Here is a 27,571-nt window from a genome sequence, read left to right on the forward strand (position 1 = left end):
ATTTTTATTTTAGAAAGTTACTTTTTTCTCAGTAAAACTTAGAGCACTGCAGAATGAACTTCAAAAGCTGTGGCCATTCCATAAACAGTGTAATACTCAAGTTAAAACAAATAAAATGACAAGTGGATGGGGAAAGAAAATTGAAGAATAACATAAAATGAATACTTTAAAGGGAGGGGACCTAGCAAGGAAAACCCTCTCCTTCTCTGACCTAAATGCAAATCAAAGACCTTTTCATTTGGCAACAATGTATTCCAATGACCAAAGTACCATAAAAAAATGTACCAGTGGCTTGTTTACATTTTAGCTGCATTTTTGACGTTTTATGGCTTGTGGAGATGTTTCCTGCCTGTATCACACACACAGGTACCACACTGTGACTAGATTCATAGAGCCCTTTCTTTGGGTTGTTTTCTAATAGGAAAGATTGATTTGTAAATAAGTATTCATTTATACTTCCTTGTCCAGTTCCTATTATTCCTACAAGTTGCATAATCAACCTATGTGAAATAAGATGACAAAGAAACAATGTGCTTTAAAAAACAACATTGAATCATTCACATCATTGAGAAGATGAAAATCCTAGGAACAAAATAGTTTGGGTCTACCTTGAAGCAGGATCTTCCCTGCAGAAACAGGAAGAAACCAGGGCACCCAATACCACTGCAGCTGTGATATTTCTGAAGTAGGACACAAAGAAAAGGGCACAAGCTATTCATGGTTCTGGAAACATTACATTTAATTCCTCTGTGAAAGATTTAGCAGCTTAGTGAAAAGAAGTAGCACACAGAAAAACAAAACAAAACAAAAAAAAAATCATGAAAGAAAAGTCAGCACTGCAAGCAAAGTTGCTTAAACTAATAATTAGAAAGGAAATATTTCAGAAACAGTCACCTCTAATAATCTCATACCCTAAGTCTAGAATAAAAGGTCATTGCTAACTGGTACAAAAGCAGCTTTGGACATACAAATAGAAAGTAAAATTCTGTGATGAATTCAACCCAACCACCACCCTTTTTACCTTCAATTATGCCGGGACATGTACACATATTATAGAGCCCAGAAAAGAAACCAGAAGAAGCCATAATTCAAAATTAAGCTTCTTTCCATTTACAAAAATGCCACATTTAACTCTTATAGCTAAAACAACTAAGAGAACAAAAGCTATCTGATGGTTAAGAATGGAAGTTAAATAGTAGTTTAAAAAGTGATGCATAATGCACATAATAAAAATATTTTTGCATGATTTGATTTAAGAAAATCACTATTGATAAAGGGTGCTATTTCCCAAGGGCCATGCTTCAGTTTAAGTAAACAGGTAAGCGCACACACCACAGTCTCACTTTTATTGGAGTTAGCCTGCAAGCTGGGATACTAAGAATATCTAGGGAAATATTATGTATACAGTATTATATGATTGTCTAACCACTGAGCTGTACACCTGAAACCAATGCACAATTAAAACAAACAAAAAAAGTATTTTAGGAGAAAAAAACGATTAACAGAAAATAAATAAAGTTAAAAAATAAAATAAAGGTGTTCTAAAAATAAAGAATAAAAACTGAACGGAGGGGTATGTTTTCAAAATATTAGAGAAAATTAGACTACTTAAAAAGTGCTTTTAAAAAAACGTGTTTTACATATCTTGGTAATAAAAAACTCTCCTAATTATGGCCTATTCCAGTAAGACATAATATTTTATTTGAATGAATTTAGAAAGTCAAAAACTGAAAAATGCTAAACCTGCCAAACGACTCATTGAATCCCGAAATTTTTCCTTTTCATTGAACACGTTCTTACCTGCCAGGCTGTAAATAACTGTTGTGGTTTGAGGAACTTTAATGAGAAGATATTTTCCCTGTTAAAATTTTTTTTAAAGTGTGTACTTTATGAGACCAAAACAAATCATAATTGTCTATATTAATTGGTTAAATAATTTATGTAGCTATACAAAAGGTTTATCTTCTACTTGTGGCTTCACTCACTATTAGGAACACTTAGAAATTCTAGCAGCAATAATATCAGAATTCCAAAAAAGCTGGGAGTCAAGGGTCCATCAAGGAACTTTCTCTGTCCATTTGCAATGTCTTTAATTGCCCCACTCCCTGTCACCAAAGCCAGAACAATTTTGCCCAAAGTCAGAGAGGCTGTTCTTGGGAGCAGTAAATAGTGTCAGTCTTGTTTTTTGTATGTTTTCCTAAAAGAGAATGCTGAGACTTAAAAGAAGTAAAATAGACTTCAAACAATGCTCATGCAATTATATTTCCCTATTTCTTCTTTCCCACAGCTATTATTAAGAATATCAGATTGGGACAATGGAGGTGGGAAACACTGTTGTAAGGGAGGTAAGCAAATAAAAGATAATTCTTCTGAAGCAGCAAAATGGATAGAGGAAAGTGGTGTACGAAGGGTCCCAGGACCACAAAGCATGGTAAATAAGAAAAAAGTTAAGAAATTGGAAGCATAAGGGTAACATATAATGCACAGAATATGTGTGGATAGCATTCAACCTGACCATAATCCTTTTTCAGTGCTTTGCATCTTCTTCTGCCAGGAAGTTTGAGTTTTAAATGAGCCATGGAAACTGGTCGATACTATTTCTGGCAACTGAAAAAAAGTATTTAAATTGCTAGGTGTGATATTTTTCTTCCCATTTGTCCTTCCCAATTTGATCTCACATGAATTCAACATTTAAAGAATCCTCTAATAATTTCCTAGAAACTTATTATGTTGGAACTTCATTGCTATAATTATTTTCTGCCTTGGATTATTATCCCAGTTACTAACAATGGTCACCTTCTTGGCACCTTCATGTTGTGGGTTTTTAGGATTATTAACAGAAAATTTTTTAATGATCTCTAAAAGTACACGAGAGTTTAGTTAAATTTGCACCATAAATGCTCACTTCAGCAGCACATATACTAAAATGGAAACGATACAGAGATTAGCATGGCCCTTGCACAAGGATGACACACAAATTCATGAAGTGTTCCATAATTTTCGGGCCCTGACCTACTAAACCCAGTAGAGCAGAAAGAATAGACAGGCACAACAAGGTGCTATCTTCTCCCCTGCATAGCTTTTTAACATCCATATATGGCCCTCCAAGTTTGGGCCTAATATGTCACCAGGTTTTATGTTACAGGTTATTTCAAATCTCATATTTTGATCTTCCCTTCTCTTACTCCCTTTTACCTTCTTCCTTTCTCTTCTTATCCTGGATTTAAATTTTATTTTCTCTTTTTGTTATGACTTATTTCTATTCCGTACTCTTACTATTTCTCCCACCTCCAGTCTCTCCAAACCATTTCTGATTGTCATTAGCCATCTCGTTCTTTTTCTCATTCTTAAAATACCCTTATTCTCTCTCCACCTTTATCAATCTTTCTTTTTAGTTGCAGATAAGGTGGTTGTTGTTGCATTTCTTCAATCTTATTTCTAGATAGTCACTATTTTTGTATTCTGAATCTCAAACTTTACCATTCCCTTCTCCTACTCCATTTTGCCTTCCTCTTGCATTTTTTATTTTTCATTTTAAATGTTAATTTTTCCCTGTCTTAGGTTGGTTTTCATTCTTTACTCTCAATATTCCTTCTCCCTCTATCTTCTAAAAATAACTTCTTTATCCTCTAGACATCTATTAAGCTTTTTTCTGTTTTTATTCCCTCTTATTCCCATCCAACTTATATAAATCTTAGCTCATTTGCTGTTGATAGTGCTATGGTGGATCTTTTTATCCAGTTAGGTCCCTATTATTTACATGTATATAATTTTGGGGTATTGTTGTTTCTTTCACTTTCTCTCTCTAATTTTTTGTTTTTAAACCTAGTACTATATACTTCTCTTATGCCATTATACTTTCCCTCCTCCCTTTTTTATTTCAATGTAAATTTTACTTTCTTTCTCTCTTCCTCTTGTCTCTAATCCCTACTCTTATTATTCTTACTCCCTCTACCCCCACATACTCACTTTTCTTTCAGTAAGTCATCTCATATTCGTTTTTACTTTCTTATAATAGTCTTAATGTCTTTACACCTTTATTAATATTGGCTTGGTTGCTGTTGATAGTGTGGTTTTAGGTGGGGGTTATTTTTGCGGGTGTGTGTTTGTTTCCTAGGCTGTTTGCTTTTGTTCTGGCAACACCTTTACAATAGTATACAATACATGCTGGGCGGAGTTACTCTCAGTCAGCCACCTGGAGAGAAGGGCCCACCAAAGAATGACCCAACAACAACCAAAACCCAATTACAACCAGAGAGCCCACATGAATGGCATAAAGGGCATGCCAAAAACATCAAGCTTATGAGATCAAGGAGGCTGCACCACTGAACCCCACAGGTCTCCTACCACAGAAGGTCACACCATAAAGATAGGAAGTCAAAGAGAATCAATCTAATACACATAAACAAACAAGAAGAGTCACCTAAAATTGGGAGAAAAATACACAACCCTCAGTCAAAAGGAAGAAGGAATCCTCAGAAAAACTGCTAAACAAAACCGAGGCGAGCAAACTATCAGACATCGAGTTCAAAATAATGGTTATAAGGATGCTCAAGGAGCACAATTAGAACTATAAAGAACTCCAAGGAAGCTACAAGGAACTTACTACGAACTACATCAGCATGAAAAATGACATAGAAACTATCAATAAGAGCCGGGAGGAAGTGAAGAATACAATATTTGAAATGAAGAATGCAGCAGCGGGAATTAAAATCAGGCTACATGAAGCAGAGGATTATATCAGCAAGCTGGAAGACAAGGAAGATAAAAGGTCCCAGACAGAGTAACAAAACAAAACAAGATTTAAAAACAGCAAAGAGGAGTTAAGGGAGAATTAACATTAAAATGTCCATACCACCCAAAGCAATATATAGATTCAATGCAATCTCTATTAAAATACCAATGACATACTTCACAGATATTTCAGAAAATGACATGGAACCATAAACAACCCTGAATAGCCTCAGCAATTTTTAGAAAGAAGAACAAAGTAGGAGGGATCACAATATCTGATATCAAACTACATTACAAGTCTACTGTAATAAAAACAGTCTGGAACTGGCATAAGAACAGACATATAGATCAGTGGAACACAATGGAGAGTCCAGAAATAAACCCAGGTCTCTATGGCCAATTAATATTTGACAAAGGGGGAAGGAGCATAAAATGGTGCAAAAATAGCCTCCTCAATAAATGTTGTTGGGAAATCTAGACAGGTATATGCAGAAAAAATGAAACTAGACCACTGACTTACGACATACACCAAAATAAACTTAAGAGGGAAAAAATACCTAAATATAAGTCGTGACACCATAAAAGTGCAAGAGGGAAAATATAGGCAGTAAAATTTCAGATGTCCCACACAGTAACATTTTTGCTGATATATCTCTTAGGGCAAGGGATATAAAGGAAAGAATAAAACAAATGGGACTAAATCAAAATAAAAATATTCTCAGCTAAAGAAAACACCAGCAAAATGAAAAGGGAACCAATTAAATGGGAAAACATATTTGCCAATGATACCATGGACAAGGGTTTGATCTCTAAAATATATAAAAACTCATATGACTCAACACCAGGAAGACAGACAATCCAATTAAGAAATTGGCAAAGGATCTGAACAGATACTACTCCAAGGAGGATATACAGAGGGCCCATAGGCATATGAAAGGATGCTCAACATCACTAGCCATCAGAGAGATGGAAATTAAAATTACAATGAGATACCATCTCACACTGGTGAAAATGGCCATCACTAACAAATCAACAAAAAACAAGTGCTAGTGAGGATATGGAGAAAAGGGAACCCTAGAGCATTGTTGGTGGGAATGCAAACTGGTGCAGCCACTATGGAAAACAGTATGGAGTTTCCTCAAAAAACTAAAAATGGAACTGCCTTTTGAACCAGCAATTCCATTGGTAGGATTATACCCGAAGAATCCTGAAACACCAATTCAAAAGACCCTATGCACCCCTATGTTCATAGCAGCGATATTTACAATATTCAAGTCCTGGAAACAGCATAAGTGCCCATCAGTAAATGAGCAGATAAAAAACTGGTACATTTACACAATGGAATACTACAGAGCAGAAAGAAAGAAGGAACTCCTACTTTTTGTGACAGCATGAATGGAAATGGAGAGTATTGTGCTAACTGAAATAAGCCAGGCAGTAAAAGACAAATACCATATGATCTCACCTATAAGTGGTATCTAATGAATAAAACAAACAAATGAACAAAATAGAACCAGAGACATGGAAACAAGAAACAAACTGACAGTGACCAGAGGGGGGGTGGAGGAGAAGTGGGGAAAGAAGGGGAAGGGTCTAGTCAAGGAACAAGTATAAAGGACCCACAGACATGGACAACAGGGTGGGGATTGACGGTGTGAACCAGGAGTGGGGGAGGGCAGGGGAGAGCAAAGTGGGAAACATTGGGACAACTGTAATTGAACAACAATAAAATAAAATAATTTTTAAGTACACACAATAAATTTGATCCATAAATAACAACTACATAAGTAGAAAAAAATTTGTCTTTTTTCTTTTCAGTTCAACAATGTTTGATTTCAATTACTTGGTAATATGACAAAATAAAATCCCACATATGTACAAAGCAGTCATGTCTTATTATCTCTGCCACTTAAAGTAATACTAACATAAACAACTGAGATAATGTTACCAACATAACTAAAATAAACACCTGAAATTCATACAAAGTCATACTGCATTTAGCTCCAAATATTTGAAGATAATTTATCAATTTATTAAGAAATGAGATAAGCATGTACACTTATCATTAATATCTCTAAGGTTGCTTAAAAATCTAATAGGTATTATAACTGGGCACTAAAGATGAATCCATGTACAATAATACTAATTTTACAAACAACAATATGAAAATCATATCCTTGTTTTTGTATTTTTCATTTATTTGTGTCCAGGATATACACTGCAGAGTTGTGAATAATGTATGAAAAAAAATCTCTGTTCATTGCCCAGGGAGAAATGTATTGCTTGCTCTATAGTATATTTATGCAAGACAAACAGACCGGTAAACCCAGAAATCTCAAACTAAAACCTTCCCAAGTGGAAAGGGAAAATCTCATCCTGGATTCTAGGAGTTTCTCAACCAAACAGTTCCAATCCTTACAATACCCCTCTGTACTAGATAAGAGCCCTTAAACTTCAGAAATATCTGTTCTCCTGAGTAAGCTGGAAAAGTAATTAATTAACTTAATGTTATTCTAAAGAGATTCACTAACTCCTGCTACTTTCTTTGTCTAACAGAGCAAGTTTGCAAAGACAGATGAAAAGATATGCAAAATTTCAACAAAATTCTATTATTGCCACTCTCTTTTTCCTGTATTTTCTGTGGCAGTATTTAGGCATTGTCCCCTTTAAGGAGTAGGAGTAGAAGAAATTATTATTTGAGTTGAGAATGACAAAGAGGTGACAGTCAAATGCAAGTACAATAGACATAAGAATAAGAGTAATGGCATATAGTTTTATTGTTTTTTATATAAACTCGACATTTTTCTTCACTTGTCAAGCCTAAACATTATTGTGCAAAGGGTCATGTGAAGGTAACACACATAGGACATTCAAGTTTGCCCATAGAATAAACCCAGCTTTAATGAAATTCTATTTAGAGTGTTGCAGAATGAAAGTTCTACTTCCTTCATCCCCATTTCAAACTTGAGAGACAGCTTTGGGCACAGTACATTAAAAAGACTTTCATGTAGATGAAAAAAATTGTTTTGATAATCGCAAAGTATTCAGCAAGCAGTTATCAAGAACATATACTATCAATATATTATACTGAGTTACATTCCAGGTGCTAAAAATAAATCACAATCTTTTAAAAGTGAAAAGCCTTGGACTTCCGGCCAAGATGGAGGCATAGACAGATATGCTGCATCTCCCTCCACAACTAAGAAGGAATACAACTACCTCAAAACTAGAAACAACCAAAAATTCCAGAAAGTCAAACCGCATGGAAGCCCAACAAACAAAGATATAAAGAAAAAATACTCATCCAGACAGGTAGGAGGGGTGGAGCTGGGGCAGTGAGGACGTAGTATGGGGCAGCAGCAGCAGCGACAGTGGCAGGCTGGCAGAAAGCGCAGTTACACATTTTAAAGTCAGGAGGGACACCTGGGGAGCATTCCGAGCTCCTCAACAGACCACGCAGCTCACGGTGTCAGCACCGGGGAAAGTCAAGCCTCATTGCTTTTGCCTGTGCAGACCAGTGGGGGGTTGGGGCAGAGGCAGAGACTGCCAGTCTCTCAGCAGAGTCTGCTTGTTTAAAGGGCCACCAAGGTCCTGGAACATCCGCAGACCCACCTACTCTGGGGGTGACAGCCAGGGCGACAGCTAGAGAGGCACCAGTCCCATATGGAAGTGGGAGAAGTGCTGGGGAAAGTGGTGAGTGCTGAGCAAGTGGCATTGTCCCCTCTAAGATCCCTCCCCCACATACAGCGCCACAACGTGGTGAAACAGGTTGCCCTCTACTGATGAATCCCTAAGGCTCCACCCCTTACAACGTAACAGGAGTGACAGCTCTACCTAAGACACAGTGACAAAAACACACAGGAGACTTCCGGCCAAGATGGAGGCCCAGACCAACAGGCTCCATCTCCTTCCACAACTAAAAAGGAATACAACTACTGCAAAACCATAAATAACCAGAAGTTCCAGAAAATAAATGGAAGTACAACGTCTGAAGTTATAAAGAAGTGGTGCTCATCTGGATGGGTAGGAGGGGCGAAGCCGGGGTGTAGAGGTCAAGCTGTGCTGTAGGCGGAAGCAGCAGCGATGGCGGTGGGACGGCAGGATGGTGGTAAGCACAGACACCCATATTTAAGGGGAGGAGAGAAGTGCCTGGGGAACACCCCCAGCTGCAGATCCAACCCGTCAGTTTGTGATTCCAAAGCCAGGGAAGGCAGACCTCCATTGCCTTGCACTATGAGGCCCGGAGGGTGTGGGGATGGAGGAGGAGGCTCCTGGTATCTTAGTGGAGAGTGAAGGGCAGGAACCCATCTTGGACACCCACCCCCGCAGAAAACGCCACAGCGTGGGGAGAAGGGTCACCCAGCTGTGACAAGTGCACAGGGCTTTGCCCCCTATAGCATAGAAGGTGTGATAGCCCTGCCCAGGAAGCAAAGTTAAACACAAAACTGTCAGGATGGCACAGATCATGATAGAGGTCCCTGTGACGCAGCTGACCAGACAGCAAATATCTAATCTAATGGACCAGCAGACAAATAATCTTTGTGAGGCTCAGTTCAGAGCTTTGGTTATAAAAATGCTTACAGACATAACAGCAGATCTTAAACAAGATGGGGAAGAAATGAAGGCTAGTTCTGCTGAAATGAACAAGAACACATACAAAACTAGTGGTGAGGGCAAGAAAACCAGGGATCAAATCAACAAATGGGAAAATAGGGAAGGAACAAACAGTCAACCAGTGCAGAAATAGGAAACAAAAAGTGAGGAAAATGAGGAGATGCTCAGAAACTTATCAGACAGGTATAAGCAGGCCAACATCCGAATCATAGGGTTGCTAGAAGGTGAAGAAGAAGAACTAGAAATGGAAAAAATATGTGAAAAAATAATGAAGCAGAACTTCCCTAACTTGGGGAAGAAAATAGATTTACAGGTCCAGGAAGCACAGAGAGTTCCAGAAAAACTGGACCCAGGGAGAACCACACCAAGACACATTATAATCTAAATGTCAAAAATTAAGGATAAAGAGAGAATCTTAAAAGCAGCAAGAGAGAAGAAGAGAATTACATACAAAGGGGTCCCAATAAGACTATCAGTTGATTTCTCAAAAGAAACTCTGCAGGCAAGAAGGGACTGGCAAGAAATACTCAAAGTAATTAAAAGCAAAAACCTACAACCACGGTTACTCTATTCCACAAAGCTGTCATTCAGAATAGAAAGGCAGAGAAAGTGCTTCCAGAACAAAGTAAAACTGAAGGAGTTCATCAGATACAAACCACTGTTATATGAAATGTTAAAGGGACCTTTTTAGGAGAAAGAGGATCAAAACTATGAACATTAAAATGAAAATTGTATCACAACAACCAACAACAGAAGCTAGGGAACTAAAACAAAGGCAAACTAAGTAGGCAACAAGAGTGGGAAAAGAATTATAGGTATGGGGAACATTATGGGGGGCAGGTCAGTGGGGAGGGGAAAGAGGGAAAAGGGAGGGAGATGGTACAGGAATTAAGAAGCATAGTAGGAGGGAGTGGAGTAGACAGGAAGATGTTGAGAAGAACTATATGCACAACCAATGGTCATGGACTAGTGGGGGACAACTGGAGGGAGGAGTGGCTCTGGGTGTAGGGGAACAAAAGGAAAAGAAATTAGGACAACTGTAACAGCATAATCAATAAAGCATATTAAAAAAAAGAAATTATGTTTTGGATGTTTCTCCTCATGAATGAAGTGTTCCATTATGAATGCATCTGCTTTTCAGCTTTGTTATTTAAAAGTATGTAAATGTGTAGTGCTTAAAATAAATAAAATAATAGAAAGACCTTAAAGATAAAAAAAATAAAATAAAATAAAAGTGAAAAGCCTTATAAGTTATAAGCCTTATAGTATTTTAACAGTTTGTACTATATTTGTCTTTAAGGGCATTGATACTGAGCTTAACCATAAAAAGGCATCCTGGGTTAGGTGAAGCACTATATTAAGTGCAAGGTATCTGGGCTCATGTTTTGGCAAAAGCAAAAGATACCAATGAATAATACACGAACCCGAGTCTCAAAAGGGAACTGTGGAGCTGAAGGTGCCCACTGCCCTCTTTCTTTCTTCCATCACCTTGCATTCCTCTCAATTTAATTGACACAAGGAGAGGAACTACCAGGAGCAAGGTTCAAATCATAATACACAGGAGATATGTGTCCAAAGATTTCAGAAGCAGTTCATTCCTATCCAGGTGAATTTAGCTGTCTTTGACCACTGGGAAAGCAGATGGAATTTGGCTGAAGAGGAAGCAGGTTACAATTTCTTATCCATTTTAATTAAAATAATAATATACTACTTATTCCACACAAGAGAATATAAATCCATCATCACAACCACCGATTTAGAACAAACAAGTATTTCTCTTCAGTTTTGAAAGCAGTTAGTTATCCAAAAAATTTAAGTCTGATAAATACCTTGTCAGTTAATGTAGTTACAAATGCATGAAGTGTCTGCTGATATTAGAGTGGTATCATACACCTGACAATATAGGGTCCCAGCCATTTATTCCAGAATTGAAGGTTTGTAAATAAGCAGGTGGTTGTGAGCTTAGCTACCAACATTAGCATGTCTGTGAAAGTTTGACATGGAATTAAAACTACCAAGATAAAGTTATTTCTGCATAATAATTGCTAGTCCTAACTAATCTCATATTCTGATATATGACGGAAGCCTGCTAGATTCATATTCTTATAAAATTCAACTAAAATTTACCTTATCTCCTACTGGCCTGCAGCTAACACCAATGAAGAAATGTGCAGCGAAGCTGATTATATTGTGTAGGAGAACAGACAAGCAAAAGTGATTGAAATTTCTATGGAGTACATCATCAGTGCTTGCTTAGAACAATTTTGCATATAAATAGGGCATAAATGGTCTGTGTGCAATTTGTTTTCCAGTTGTCAAAAAATAATCAAGGACAGACTACATAGCAATCTTTGATTTCTAGCTTCCCTAATGCAAACCTAGATCTTATTCATTAACACATGTGTCTGTCCCCAAAATAAAATTTAATTCCCACAAATAAAAAGAAAACAAAAACCAAACAAAAATTATGTAACTAATATAGGTACAAAGTTCAATATAAGATTCACATGAAGTAATAGAAAAATAGATACTAAATTAAGCAGTCTTAAAAATTCATAGCATTTGAGAACTCAGTGCAATCTAGCTATTACCCTACTCTAACCCCCCTCCAAACACTCTCCTAAAACTGTTTTTGCTAAGGTTACTACTGAGTTCTTAATAATTAAATCCAATGGATTATTTCCAATCCTTATTTTATTTGTTCTTCTGGCTAAATCTGATGCTGTTCAACATTTTCTCTTTAAAAAGCTCTACTTTTGCCTCTGTGATACCACACTAGCTTTTTTATTCCCACATCTCCATAACCAGCCCGTTCATGCACTCTAACTCGAAAGCTAGTTCCATAAACTGGTGGTTCTTCATTTTTGTGGCACATTAAAATCACCTATATCACTTTTTAAAAATTCTAGCTTTATCAGAATACTGTTTGTATATGTGTTGTCTTCCTCTGGGAGATTCTAAGATTGCTGTGTTCTGGTAGATAGTGAAAGAAATGCCAAAGTTAATAGGCTTGTTTTTGTTTTTTGTTTTTGCTTTTCCTGTTAAAAAAAATCTAATGGTGCCAAAAACTATTTGGGGTATTTATTTGAAAACATTACTCTTGCGTTTCCAACAGTCTGGGGCTGTATAAAAGTCAAACTCTTCTCCTTGCGTGTGAAGATACCATAGAGCCACAACCTCCCGAGGCTTTCTCCGGCTTCCTGCAGGCCAGGGGCACAGGATACACAAACCACTCCACACCACCTGCTTTGTTTTGTTTCTACCTCACTTTTGGCAGAAGTCAGCTACCTCATATTAGCACCTGAGGGTCTCTGAAAAGAATAGTATTAAACTGTTGGGGAGTGGGTGGGAGTGGGAAACTACCTCTAGAAGAAAATGTTCTCATGAACCCAGAACGGATTTCTCCCCGGAGAAACATCTGATCGACCTCGGAAAGGAAACTCGGAAACCAAATATTCCTATACTCAGGCAAATGTAGTCAGAACTCCAAGTGTTCCTTACCAGCCTGGCTCCCCGCCTCCCCCCCCCCCCCAACTAGGAATTATGCACGCTGTTGCCATGTTGTTCAGTGTTATGGAAGTACTGGTTCATCTGACCTGTTTGAGGACTTAACTGCAAATAAAGACCTTTAGGTCTCTTTTTCTCTTCAAGAGAACAGTATTTTATCTGTATTTCGAACATCAGCCGACATACCCTTTTAGGAGCAATTCTAAGGGGTCTGGTTGTTGGAAACATCAAATACTTGAAGGGAATGAGAATCTTTAGACTCGTGATTGTATTTGTAGCTTTTCTGGACCCAGCAGGATGTTGTTCATCACCGGAGACATCCCCACAATCACTGTTTAACTGAGCAGTGCCTGGTAAAGTGTGTGTTGCTCTTTTGTTTTTGTGTTTAATTTTTTCTTTTTTTTTCCTACCAAAGGTAACAGGTTGACGGGTTGTTCTTTTTTCTCTGCTTGTTTATTAAATACTTGATAAAGTTGAGAAGCACATTACCATGATATATACTGTATCGCCTCTCCACCTTTTCTCCCCCTTAGTTAATTTTTGTTTGGGTTGTAGGAGAGGGTCCGAAGACCACTGTAATTATTGTGAATTGGGTTTTAAATGTCATGGTGAAGAAATACCTCAATGATGTCTATTTTTAAACTGATCTTACGGGTTAACAAGCCAGCCTGGTGGGATGTTTTCCATCATCATTTAACCAGTAATGGTTCTAAAAGTTGTGTCTGTTCACATGGTCTTAGACCTCCTTTTAATGATTGTATTAACTTACAAAAAAAAAAATTCTAGCTTTGTTTTCGTTTGGTATCATTTACAGACAATAAATTGAAGTGTCTGGTTCATTTAGTTTTAAAAAAAATTCTCACCCAAGGATATATTTATTGCTTTTAGAGAGAGAGGAAAGGAGGGAGGGAGAGGGAGAGGGGGGACAGAGATAGAGGTAGAGAGAGACAGAGACATTGATGTGAGAGAGAAATGTTGATTGGTTCCCTACCATATGCACCCTGACCATAGATCACACCTGCAACCTATGCATGTGCTCTGGTTGGAGAATCGAGCCTGCAATCTTTTGGTGTACTGGTGACACTTGAACCAACTGAACCACCTGGACAGGGCTTGTCAAATTAGTTTTTTAAAATATATGACTGTCCAGGCCCTGACTCCATAGATTTGGGTTTGATTCATTCAGAGAGGAACCAGATGTATTTCTTAGAAGTACCTGAAAATGATTCCAATGTGTAGGTAGGGACCAGAGAACCACAAATATCTGTTTCCTCATTTGCCCACTGCTCTACTCATTTTTCCCAGGTTATCTTACCCACTGTTGTGTCTTTAACTGTCACCTGAATATTGATCAAGTCTCCAAGATTCCTAGTATTCACCCTCTAATTATTGCCCAGAGGTAACCAAGCTAACTAACACCACTGAGAATACAAAATGACTGGCCTAAGGAATATCTGATTTGCTTCTTCCTAATCACCTCTCAAAAGAATCATACATATGCTACGACCCACCTAATCCTGATTTTTAGCACTTGTAAACCAGTTAATTTTAAAGTTGACAAAGGTTTTCTGAAAATGGCCCCATTCCTTCTGTCTTCTTTCCCAACTCTCCTCCTACTTCCACATAGTTAATTCAAGAATGTCTTTCCTCCACACACACAGTCCATTCTTTCTCTGTATGAGTCACAAATGTCCTTCATTTTAACTTATGAGAATAGAACTCAGCATTAGACAGCTATGAATCACATATCACACAATAGATGAGGAAGTACTTTGTTAACTGTAAAGCACTAGGTATATAAAGAATTTTAACTTTAACACAGTATATGCCTAATAAACACAATCCAATTAGAAGAGGGAAAAGCCACACATTTGGAAGTAAAACTAGGTATAATAATGTATGATTCGCAACTCCATTCAAGACACTTGAAAGTGTCTAGAGTTTCCTGTAAGAATCTCTGGAAGAAACACAATTTATTTTGCATTCTCGAACTATCTTTCTTTCCTTAAAGACCCAATATGTAAGGTACAAAAGATATTCTTCATCCTTTAATCCATTAGAACCTAGCTCTTGGTCCTCACTATTCTACTAAAACTGCTTAGAGAAAGGTCAACTGTTACTTGCTAGTTGACAAACCCATTTGTCTATTTTCAGTTGGCATTCTACTTAATTTTCTGCAGTATGTGAGTCTGTTCACTTTCTATATTCTAAAATTTTCTTTACCCTGAGTTTTCCAGGTATCACTTCAGCTACTTCTTCTCTTTCCTTTCTGACCAATTTTTTCCTCAGTATACTTTGCTGATTCCTCCATTTGCATCTTAAATATTGTAATCTCCAAACTCACTAATCTTGGCCTCCTTTACCTTTCTGGGCCATACTCTTACTGGTTGATCCCAATATTTTTATAACCATATTTATGCAGATGTCCCCAAAATATGTTATCTCCAGCCTCAACCCCTCTTGCTTGTACTTATGTAATCCTGTACTTAAAAACCTTTGCTGGCTCTTTGCTGTTGCAACATATCTGTTATCATTGACACTGTACCATTCCAAATCTCCATTGCACATATCTGCCATTTCCTTTACCTGAAATGCCTATTCATCCTGTTCTTCTCCAGAAAAAAACTACTATTCATTCTTCAAAACACTGCTCAAATACCATTTTCATCATGAAATCTTTCTCGAGTTCTCTAGGCAGTTCGTTGTTGTTTTAGCACTTTGTACATACATAACAGCATTTCTACTGTGTATATATCTTTCTTTTCCACAAGACTCTGAGTTCTTTGCACTCCGAGGCCCTAGCACAATTGACTAGACCCTGCTATTTGATCAATAAACATTATCTGGATAAACGGTATGCTTTTATTTGCTTATATTACATCATTTTGTACTAACTTGAATTACTCATAAAAATATAGTAACTGTACTGGAGACAAAATAGAATTTAGTTGGCCAATCTAATATTCTAACACATACAAATTAGAGATGAAGGAACCTCATGGGAAAGAACCAATCTTAAGGGAGAATGAAGTAAAAAGCTTGGAATGAATGAACACCTTGACCTAGAAATAATAAAACAAAAATAAACATGAACCCCCAACAGACCTCAGTCATCAAAAAAGAAAGATAAGCCTTGGCCAGGTGGCTCAGTTAGTTGGAGTGTTGTCCCATACACAAAATGATTGCAGGTTCAATCCCTGGTTGAGGTACATACAGGAGGCAACTGATTGATGTTTCTCTTTCACATTTCTTTCTCTTTCTCTCAAATCAATAAATATATCCTTGGGTGAGGATTTTTGAAAAAAAGGAGGAGGATAATATTGAGTACTTCCTGGAATCCATCATGGGCTTGTCTTTGGGCCTTTGCTCTATGAGGTCAAATCCTATGGAGATCAAAAGGGCTGATAAAACTGTGGGCTGTTTCTCTAAATAGCTTTGTAAGAGTTTGAGACATAGGTAGTACTGCTTGGTATACTGGTGCAATGCCACACTAAAGGTAGAGAGTGTCATTTCCTCCCACTCTGCCACTGACCATTGTCCAGCTCTAGATTTGTGAAGGCATGACAGTGCCAGCCCATATCCAACAGCAGGTGTGGAAATGCCTGGTACTATAGGGAACATTGGTAGGTGACTGTTTGTGAAATGCCCCCTGAGAACTTCTACAAATGTTTCAGAGATCACTTATAGGCAGCTGAAGTCCTGAGTGTATACATGGAGACAAGATCCAGGAAAATATGTTTTATTATTTATGTGAGTTAGAGAGGCCTGGGAAAATGTGCATTTTGTTTTGCCATAAAGATATTTTCCCTAATACTTAAGAGTTTGTGTTTTTCTCTGTTGAGTATCATTGTTTCTTGTCCCATATCTTTTCTCAAATGGTAAATTGTACCTTCTCATTTATACTATTATCTTGCTGATCCATAACACTAAAATCATGTGTCTCCTGCATTTCTTCTGGTTTTTCAAATTTAGTTTTATTTCCCTGTGTGGTTCTAAAACAAAATTACATTTATTCTGTTTTTTGGTTTCCTTTTTAAAGAATGCTTCTCTTGTGTGTGTTTTTAACATGTAGAGTTATGTATCAAAATTTAGTCATAGCCAAAATAGCTAAGTTAGATATCTACCTATTCCTGAGAAGTCCGTTTATATATATGCTTACAGTTACAGTGGGCAAAGAATGAAGAAGTCAAGTTGGTTGAAGAAGGGAAAGCAAATGCTAAGGATTGGTAGTTATTCAGTAATAAAACATAGCAAGCTCCTTTATTGCTTAAAAGCCTTCAATATATCCCCATTGTCTAAAGAATTATATGCTAATACCTCAATATCTTATTCAAACACTCTATGATGTGGCACCAACCTACTTTTCTAGAATTATCTCCATACTTTTACACTTTGTAGAACTATTAGTTTTACTATTTGCCATTCTCCAAAAACACTTTGTATTTTCTTACCTCTGTATGTTTCTTTTTTTAAAATATGCTTTATTGATTATGCTGTTACAGTTGTCCCAATTTCTTTTCCCTTTGTGTATGTTTCTTAATGACATTTCATTTGACTAAAATGCTTACTATCCCTACCTCCAACTCCTACTGCTGAAATCCATTCTCATCCTTCCAATCCTTTTTCTTTTTGATTTTTTCTGCAATATCTAATAAATTATGATAGTTTCCTTCTTTGAACTCACATAATATGTTAACACCTTTTGTATACCTATTATCATTTGCCTCCTTCTGTAGTCTTTATGTACTTTTTATATTTCCTACAAGACACAAGAGCCTTATAACTAAGGATATATTAATTATTTCTGCACATCTTCCATCATTTGTACTATAAAACCTTTCACAGAACAGATGTATGATAAATCAATGAACGTTTAGGAGCTCATTTTCTAATCTCAGAGTTTGACATCAGCAAAACTATAATCTGGTCTGATATGCAGCTAGAATGAATTAGTTCAACCATAGTAGCAACTTACTGCCTGTGTATATTCTGACTGGTTAAGGCCTGTGCTACATCAGATATTAATATTTTCAATATCACTTCTGATATGACAGTCTGCCTTAACATGTCTTTTGGTGCCTTTTATAGAAACAGGGTACTCAGCTGAATTGGCTGCAGGCAATATTTGGGAGCTCCTTCTGAGTTACCTAATGTGGGTTACTCTTGCAGAAGGGATATAGGCTTAGTGTGGAATATCTGTAATTTAGGCAACTGATTATGCCATTTATTAACATTTTAATTTTCTAATAAAGAATAAAGACTATCAACTCATTTTGTTTAAATACGGAATTGAAAGAACTGGAATTAGAGGCAGAATTGTAGAGCTCTGTATTTTACATAAGATTACTTCCATCTGTAAGCGATAACAGAGATAGCAAGCAGAGCAGTACATCTTTGCTGTTTGTGGCTGGCTCCGATTTCAGATTTTTGGCTATTTCCTCTTATTTTACTTTACTTGGAGAAAATAGCCATTAAAAAAAATAATTTGGTTTTACTGCTTTTATCCTACCATGTTGAAGTGGAGGTTGTTAAAAAGCAACATGGATGCCAGTGTTGAACAGGGAAATTATAGTAATATAAAGTCAATGGGATCTTCGAAAAAAACCAAATAAGGTGCCTAGGAAAGTACACACACACACACACACACACACACACACACACACACACACACACACACACACACACACACACACACACACCCAGCAGCAGGAAAATATGATTTAGCCTAGAAAGTAAGAAACAAGAAGAAAACCTGCAAAAGTCCCTGGTTCTGTTGCTTCTACAAAGAAGAAACATTCAGGAGAGTTTTTGGAAGATTTGTCTACTCTACCTGCCTTACCCTCTGTCTCTCTCTCCAAGCCGTTTTACTGATGTCCAAGATGCTCCATCCGTAATGGCCACTGCCTGCCTGCCTGCCTTCTAGTTTCTTTTTACTGCTGGACATTTGCATTGGCTGCTGCCACTTGAAATGACTGCCAGGGCTAAATAGGCTGGTATTTTTTACCGTATGTGTACATTGGGGCACTCCAGCTACAAATAAAAAGACATCTAAATTTGGATTACTTGCAATCAGTAATACAAATCTATGCAGTTTCTGAATATGTTCTTGGTGTTTCACAGTTGACAACACTGTACTCCCTTGAGTACCAAACTCACAGAACCCCATGTAATAATAGTTCTCTCCCAGTAGTCTTTTTAGAGTCAGTTGGTGGTATGAGACTCTTCATACAGGGGCCTTAGCAAATGTATTTTTGAAATAAACAGGCTAGAAAGATTATGTCAGTTCTTTTAAGGCACAGAATAACATGTTTTTACTTATCCAGCACTTAACAGAGAACCGAATTGATATAAAATCATTTCAGTTTGCTTTCCACTGACTATTAATGCTCTGATAGTTCAAGAAAGAGCGGTGAAGGTTTGTTTTCCTTAAGAGGTGAAAGGGACCTCTGATAGCATGCTAGAACATTCTCATTTCACAGATAAAGATGGAGGATTGATGGAATGGCTGCCTCAGTCAGAGTAACAGAGTAGTAGTGCTCCTAACATTCTGCCATGCAGCATTACCTTAAGAAATTAATATGAACATATAAATATAGATTTTAATTTTCTTTCCTCCAGTCTTCCACTCTTCTTGTAGGCCACCTTCAATGTCTTCATATATACAAAGCAGTCTTATACTCCAACACATTTGTCTTCTCAATTATATTTTACCTTCAGGCTAAACCAACACATGAGGATTCACTCAAATGTAAAAAAAAAGATGACTATAACTTGTACTGCCTTCTGCCATAAATTTCACCATTGCCAAAAGCCTTCTGGATAGCTCTGCACTGCGCTCCATTTCCTTCACTGGTTTGTTGGAGTACAATGGTTTTGAGAGGCACCAATTTGCATTCTAATGACATATGTTAGAGTCCAATCCAAATACAGAATATATTTCGAGTTGCAGGCTATTCAAGGCAAATCTTATTACTCTAAATGAAGTAGAGTTCAGATATTTAAGATTAATTTTCCCTTTTTAATTTACTTATCTACATAGCTTTACAGCCCATGAAGAGGACATTTAAAATCAACACACCGAATTTCTTCCTCTACTTTAAGCAAGATATGAATTAAAAAATATAAAAACTTACTTAGAGGAGATGATAGCTCAGCCTATTTGTAATGTCCTGAATAGAGCTACTATTTACCTCAGCCAGAGGGTAGAAATGGAGAAGGTGGACAACTTTCTAGTTAATGAGTGAGGGAGGTTGTTTTCATGTTTCTAATTCCCCTGAGATCAACTTTCATTGTGTGGCTTTGTTACTAATCAAAAACACACACAAATATGTGTTCCAATGCCTGGGACTTTGAGAATCTTAGATTATCTGTGCCTCTGCTCTCTTTGTTAACATGGAGAATGGACTGAACTGCAAAGCCAAAATAGTCCCTAAAAAGAAATAATTTCTCAACTTCCTGACCTGTAAATAACTAATGTGGCATCCTTAACACCAATTGCTTTTAATGATTTAATTACATTTATGGTTTTAAACCACACCTTCCACCCAATCCACATGCTCATAAAACAACAATTAAAATATTTAATATTAAACACAGTGGTGGTCCTTGTTTCTGATTTTTTTTTGCAACATCTTCAGTTATTTGCAAATACTTTTACCATGTTGAAACTTGCAATCATGTAGATGGAGAATCCTGCTGAGACTTCACACAGGAACTGAGATCAATTGTTAAAGGAAAAAAAAATTCTCACACAGAAAGCTTTTTTTCTTTTCTCTCTCTTTTTTTAAAATTTTTGTTGGGTGGGGGTCCTTGGTTCTGAACATACACATTTTACAACAGCAGTGACCTGGAAGGGGTCTTACCTGGATTCCTGGGAATCCGCTTTCTGCGGTCTCGGAATGCCGCACCTGACTGAAGAGCTTCTAGAAGATTATCCATCACACCGGTCTCATCACCCTCTGGAGGAAAGGAGAAATTGGAATTAATCTTGGAGCAATTAAAGTTAAACTACAGGAAAATAAAGGGAAAAACTCCTGTCAGAGTTACATAATACCCCTAAATTAAAGACATATATCTGTTTTAACATAATGGATCCTGTCAGTTTCTGGCACCACAAACTACTTTGCTTATTATGCACCATTAAGCAAAATTCATGCCAATCCCACTGTTCTTTCTACTTAAAGACCTTGTCTTTTGTATGATATTATTGATGACATACTCATTATGCAAATAAACAGTAGCTGATCAGTTACTGCTGCCTCCTTGTTAAGATTCTTACAAGATATTCCTAAGCAAGAAACCACTGACCCAGCTTAATGCAATCAATGCACAGGGTGTGATTTGATGAAGTTGAGTTACACAAAGTTAAATACTGATTGTATTAATATCTTCAGCATTCAACTATCATCTGTGATTATCTCAAAACATACTATTTGTGAAACACATTTGCATTCAGTTCCTACCTAATCCATATCCTTTTCCCATTTTGAAATGCTGACATTGTTTTAAAGAAAAGTGACCACATCATCTGAAAGGTCACATTCTACATTTGAGGAACTTAAGCCAATCTCATCACCCATTTTAGAATGTCATTGTGTTTCTAGGCTTTTCCTATGAGAAAGAACTATAAATAATCCTTGAGTGAGTACTCAAAAAATGTTTATGGAAATTCCTAATAGAAACATATGTAGAACATTTCACTTTTGACATCTTTGGCCATCAGAAACACTTCCAAGATCTGTTATAGCATCTGTCTCAAAATGTCAATTGCCAGAAACTATAATACATTGTTGCTAAGGCAGTGAGGCTGATGCCCCTTTTCCCAACTAGCCCAGGTGATGAAAAGGACCCTAACAAGATAGTGTGTGTGGTAGCTAAATGTGTGGGTCTGGGGTAGGGGGCATTTAGAGGCAGGAGGGTTAAAAGAAGTAAAAGGGAGGAATGAAGGAGAAGAAATTGTTTCTGATGCTATTCCAAAGTTAAATTTAATTCATACTTTGTTTAAAGATTTGACTATAGGGTATCAGATCAAAGAAATAAAATATTCTCTTATAGGGCAAGGACAAGCTAAAATTTTTTCTGATTATGCTGTTCATTTGACTTGAGATTTTGTCAATGTTAAAATCAGTTATTCCAAAATGAATTCTCTAGGACAGAATACTGACTTTAAAAAGATAAAGGGAAACAGAGGTCCTCAGGTCTAATATTTGGTGAAAACAGGAAAAATAAAAGGAAAGTAGAAACCTAGTGACTGAAGAGGGAAAGGGGGTTGCACATTTTTGGCATATTATGGGTGCAGGTAGAACTAAACAAACACCTGCTCTTTACAATACAAAGAAAAGAGGAACTGAAAGTAGCTTGGCGAGGCTGGAATGTATCTCAGAAAATTAAATTTTATGGAGCAGGTTCTTTACATTTTGCTGTACCTTTTAATCAGCCCAAAAACACATTGAAATAAGTATCTCTCTTTTTCAGCTGGGGACACTAAAACTTAGTTTAAGCATCTTGCTGCAGATCACACAGCTCAGATCAATCTGACACCAACAGCAGTTCTTTTTGCATGGCAGTGAGCAGAAGATGAAATAGACTAGGTATATGGTGGCCAGATTATGAAAGATTTTTATGATATACTTTGGGCATTATCCTATAAACCGTCGTCGTCGTCGTCGGCAGCCGTCCGTCTCGAGAGACGATGGTGTAGCTTCTTAAGAGTCTATCTGCACCGCCAAGAATGGCTGTGCAGTCCGACTCGGGAGTGACACGGTATCTGTCTCCTCCCGTGTTAAATCGACATCTTGCGATGACGCTGGAGTGTGCTCTCCAGTGAAGCTGAAGCTACAGAGCCTGGGCAGGGTGATATGGAGGGTCTGCTGTTGCCCATGCAGCAGACCCCCCCTCTCTACGCAGCTGAAGGGTCCAAGGGAAAGACGGAGTCAATACAGCTTGGCTTCAGGTGCGCCGCAGGAGTTGCTGGTGTTGACTACAACGTCAAACCGCCTTAGGGACTCTGGCTCCGGATTTTCTGTCGGGGTTTACTCCCTTAGCCTTTCCCCTGAAGAGGTATGCCGCAAGGCAGTGGAGGTTTTTGAAATCAGAGTTTTCCTTCTCTGATGTGCCCTGACTGGAAGATCGAACCAGCGACACTTAGCTCACAGGCTGACGCTCAATCCACTGAGCCAAACCAGCCAGGGGACCTGTCCAATACATATATAATGCATTCCACAAATATGAACCACATGAATAGTTTTAAATTTCCTAGTAGCCATATTTAAAAAAATTTAAAAGGTGAAATTAATTTAAATGTATTAAGTGAATATTTAAATCAATATGTACAATAATTATATATTTTACATTCATTTTATCGACAAAGTGTTGAAAACCTAACATTTTTATTTCAGCACATTTCACTCCAGTTTAGCTACATTTCAAGTGCTTGATAGCTATATGTTGCTCTTGGCTATTGTATAGAGCAGTGTAGCCATAAGCAACAGGAAGTAACTTGATCAGATTTACACTTTGGAAAGATTTGTCACACAGCACTGTGGTGGAAGACTCAAGATGGCATGACAGAAGGCAGGGAGATGTTTAGGAATATAGGGTAACTGCCTAAGAGATAAAGGACCAAACTAAGGGGACAGCAGAGTGCATGAGGAGGATGGATATTGTGAAAGTGTAAATACTTCCAATAGTACCTGGCTGGGCAGGTGAGAACAAGAGAAAGTGAAAGAGTCTAGATGACCAGGAATAAAGAGGTTTGAGAAAATGTAATTTTTTTGAGATATTTTTTTTAACAAATATCTTAGTAGAGATATACAGTAAACAGTTGGAAACGTGAGGCTGGAACCCAGGAGCAGAGTCTGGGCTGGAACTAAAAGATCTGAGTGCTGGTGGAAGCTGGATGAGATTACCCAGGATAGTGTATTAAAAAAAGAGGGGGCAGAGCATGCAATTTCTGAGGACCTCAACTTTTATTAGGAAGTTAGGAGAGGCAAAACTGCAAAGAAAACATGGAAGGAATTTTTTAAATTTATAGAAGTACCCCAGAAGAAAGCCACAGTACAACTGAATTTTATATGTCCTTATAAAAACAGTCATTATAAAGATTATGTACAAAGATGAATATATGTATAGGAATGAAAACAGCAGAATACAAAGCAGTAGGTATATATGATTTTACATAAATAACATGGAAAATTTAAAAAGCTTATGACAATGACATTATGGATACCATTTTAATATTTTCTTTTTTGCTTAATTTAGTGGTTACCATCTGACAACACTGATCAAAATATTATGCTAGATTACTGTTTCTGAACTTTTTCTTTCTTATCATATGTCACCCATAAGAAATCTTTTTAGACATCTTTTTCCTAATCTCCCATGGTTAAAATTTAATACCACAGATGTACTACATATCTGTTTATGTACTGTGGCCCTTTGGAGGTCTACAAACCATTTTGATATCTAAGATTTTTCTCTGCCCACCTCTCCAAGGACAAATATTCTTCCCCTTGGGGGTTATATTAGCCCTGCTGAGAAGGCATATGCTAAATGGTTCAGTTAAAAACCAAAACAAAACAGCCAGACTTTTGTAAGTAAGGATCACTGATGTATTAAAGAAGACAAATGTAATTTTCAGTCCACCACTACCTTTTCATTTGCTTCATGATAAACTTCAAAGGAGCTGATTTTTATTTAATGTCTAATCTTAAAAAATGAAGGGTATATGAATATATTGTAGAACTGATTTACATTTTAATCTTCCTAAAACAAAATGGAAGGCAACATGATCATCTGAAAGTAGTTATTCTTCATTTTAAATAACTTTCAGTAAAATTTGGTATGTGATCAAATCGTGTGAAGTTGACAGTTCACTTGGTTCATAGAAACATTCACTGTTTCTTAGATATAATTAGTAGTAAGTAGCTGGGATTTTTTGTTTGTTTTTTTAATGTTTTGGTCTATGTGATCAAACTCAGGAAAAATACCTCTTACATTTTTTTTTCCCACTGAAATGGAAAATAGCTTTTCTTTTTTGAGTTATATAGAAAATGCACTTCCTTACAACTTATAATACCTATTTTACTGAGTAAAAGAATTACCAAGGAGAAAGTTGTTAATGCTTTTTAGCCACTAAAATGGAAATATATGGGCATATCTGAGAAGTTTCCAATCTTTCACTCTGAAATTAGATCAGAGACAGCATTAAGCAGCTACACAGGCCACATGGAGCCCTGTGGGTTCTGTGTGAGCCATTTACTTTTGGGTAAAATGAAAGGAATGGGTTGTACCTTCTATCTAATGTTTCCAGCACTGTTGGTCATTCAGTGGATGCTGAATGATTGCTGATCTCAATTTTCAGCACCAACATTTACCCGTATTATGCTAACTTAATTTCCCCAGAAGAGTTTGGAGATGTTATAGACTAAAATTAGCACTAGGGAAATTAATTATCTCTGCTATGCCTCTGTGCAAGGCTATTCCCTGATGACTGGCACAAACTTATTTAGAGGCTATTCTCTATGGGTTTCTCACATATGTGCATATTTTGTGAGTACAAGCATTGATGGCCTTTGTTCTAAACTGTCTTTTCAAGGATGTTTTTATAGTGAAGAATCTTGAAAGACATAGTGTCTCCCTCCAGAGCAGAGAGAAGGTTTGTTTGCTTTTAAAACAGCTTATATCTCCCTATAGGGCACATGTCAGTTGGGTTTGTTTTCAGTCCATTATAAAAGACTTGGGTTCCATAATCCTGGGTTCCTTAGCAATTACACAAACCAATTGTGCAAAGCATCTACCCGGGCCCACCTTGCCATCACCCTTTGGGAGCTGGAAGGCTAGGGAAAACAATGTGAACATGAAGCTTACACTGCTTGCTGTACCATGAGTTCTTTGTCTCTGAACCTGGATCTTGTGTCTTCTGCCAACATACCTGAAACTGTGGCAGACTGACTCATTAGCATGCCAGTAGGATAAAATCTCTGACCCTATACAGATTTTGAAAAAACTCTGAGCTCTCATTCCATTTTAAGCATTATTAATTGGAATACCACTTATTACTCTAGAAACCTAAACATCTAATGCCTTGGACTTTTCCATTAACTCCAGTTCATTACTCCTCAAAAAATGACTAAAATAAAGCCAATACTATAAAAAAATCATTTCATAAGATCCTTACAACCTGGATATAATGGTTTTAATTCACTATCACAGCCTACTTGAATTTTTAATTGTTTAATAAGGTTTTTTTGGAAAAGTTGAGCTGCATGAAGTTGAAGAAGTTGCCATCAACCTAGTAGTATCAAGTGACCCAAAAGGAGCAAAACGCCTTTTACTGATCCACACCAGCCACAGCAGCTGCTTGCTCTTTGTAAGCATGAGTGTGTGTGCGTGCGTGTGTGTGTGTGTGTGTATAAATTTACAAATATTGTAATGCCTAGATCTTAAGTGTACAGTTTGGTGAGTTTTGACAAGTTGCTACACCAATGTAACTACCACCACAGTCAAGATATTGAACATTTCCATTATTGCCATAATCAGAGGGAACCTCTGCTCTGATTTCTACCATCATATATTAGTCTTGCCTGTTCATATCAATTTTAAGAGAATGAAACACATCAAGGTCATTTTGAAAGAGTGTAGCTACCTTAAATTAAATTTGCATGGCGCGCCTGATAAATCATGAGAAGAGCAATACAGTTGAAAGATAGAGGAGTTATAGTTGGATAGGTAACATCAGAGCAAAGCTCTAAAGAGACTTGGATATCCAAGAAAGAAGTCTGAAAATGCTTCAAAGGACTCTAAAAAGCCATTGGTAGATCCTCAGCAAGATAGTGATGTGATAAAGGTGAATTTAAGATCAGCTTCACAGTAGTATGCAAAATGGACCAGAGTGAGAGAGAAATAAGTTATACACAGAACATAATTTAATATGCAGTGACAAATATTATTCTACCTTTTCTCTGAGCAAAGTAGAATGGTTACTTTTGGCATTAATGGTGAAAGAATAAATAGAAAAGTAAAATTGGTTTGTGAGCAGTAGTAAATGGAAGTTGACAGCATAGAAAGGCAGTGACAAGTGGAACACAAGAAAAATCAGTGTTAGATTCAATCTTTTTTACACAATCTATTATGGTCCAGATTAAGACCATGCCGCAAGATGTATGGATTTGTCCATGACATAAAACTAGAAGAGTGCTCACTTATCAAAGAAGAAGGAATCAAAATCCCCTCCCTGGGAATCTAAAAAAAATAAAGGCACAGGGTTGACAAATAGCTCTTATAATTCAACATGGAAAAATAAATGGTAATAGACTAAGCAAAAGGCAACCATTATATGATGAAGATAACACATTGTGCTGCAGGACCTTAATATCTAAGAGTAATAGTAAACCATAAGTGGTTAGAAATAAATGAAATCAAACCATGTGGCAAAGCAATGTATCAACAGACATGACAAAAACCTGAGCAACTTGTATTGCAGTCCACAAGTACATAGAAGCTTTTATATGATGGGAGGCTTTTGTTAGTTTGCAGTTTAATTGGAAGTAAATGAAGAAAGGAGATGAACTTGGAAAATTGGAAAAACAGTAGATGATAGCTAGGATGACGGTCTATGAAGTTATTTATGGTCATAAAAAGCATTTAAGAAAATTAAGATATTATTCCAAAGAGATTAAAAGAGGGCATAAATAGATTGTATCAGGTTCCAAGGGAA

At 37.0% G+C, this 27,571-nt stretch overlaps 1 protein-coding gene and 1 non-coding gene across 3 annotated transcripts in view; one reads left to right on the forward strand and one right to left on the reverse strand.

Moving 5' to 3' along the window:
- The window catches only part of DIAPH2 (diaphanous related formin 2), a 1,048,823-nt gene that overhangs the window by 193,801 nt on the left and 827,451 nt on the right, over nucleotides 1–27,571 (reverse strand). For both annotated transcript variants that reach the window (XM_090264504.1, XM_090264503.1), the window contains one exon: nucleotides 20,718–20,813. In XM_090264504.1, coding sequence (XP_090120630.1) covers nucleotides 20,718–20,813 — 96 coding nt within the window. The remainder of the gene's footprint in view (nucleotides 1–20,717; nucleotides 20,814–27,571) is intronic.
- On the forward strand, nucleotides 2,898–3,001 carry LOC149991142 (U6 spliceosomal RNA). Its single transcript, XR_016508724.1, has one exon. It is a non-coding gene; the product is annotated as a U6 spliceosomal RNA (small nuclear RNA).

This window comes from Furipterus horrens, unplaced genomic scaffold (genome assembly GCF_987537825.1).
Source record: "Furipterus horrens unplaced genomic scaffold, mFurHor1.1.pri manual_scaffold_17, whole genome shotgun sequence".
Classification (NCBI taxonomy): Eukaryota; Metazoa; Chordata; class Mammalia; order Chiroptera; family Furipteridae; genus Furipterus; species Furipterus horrens.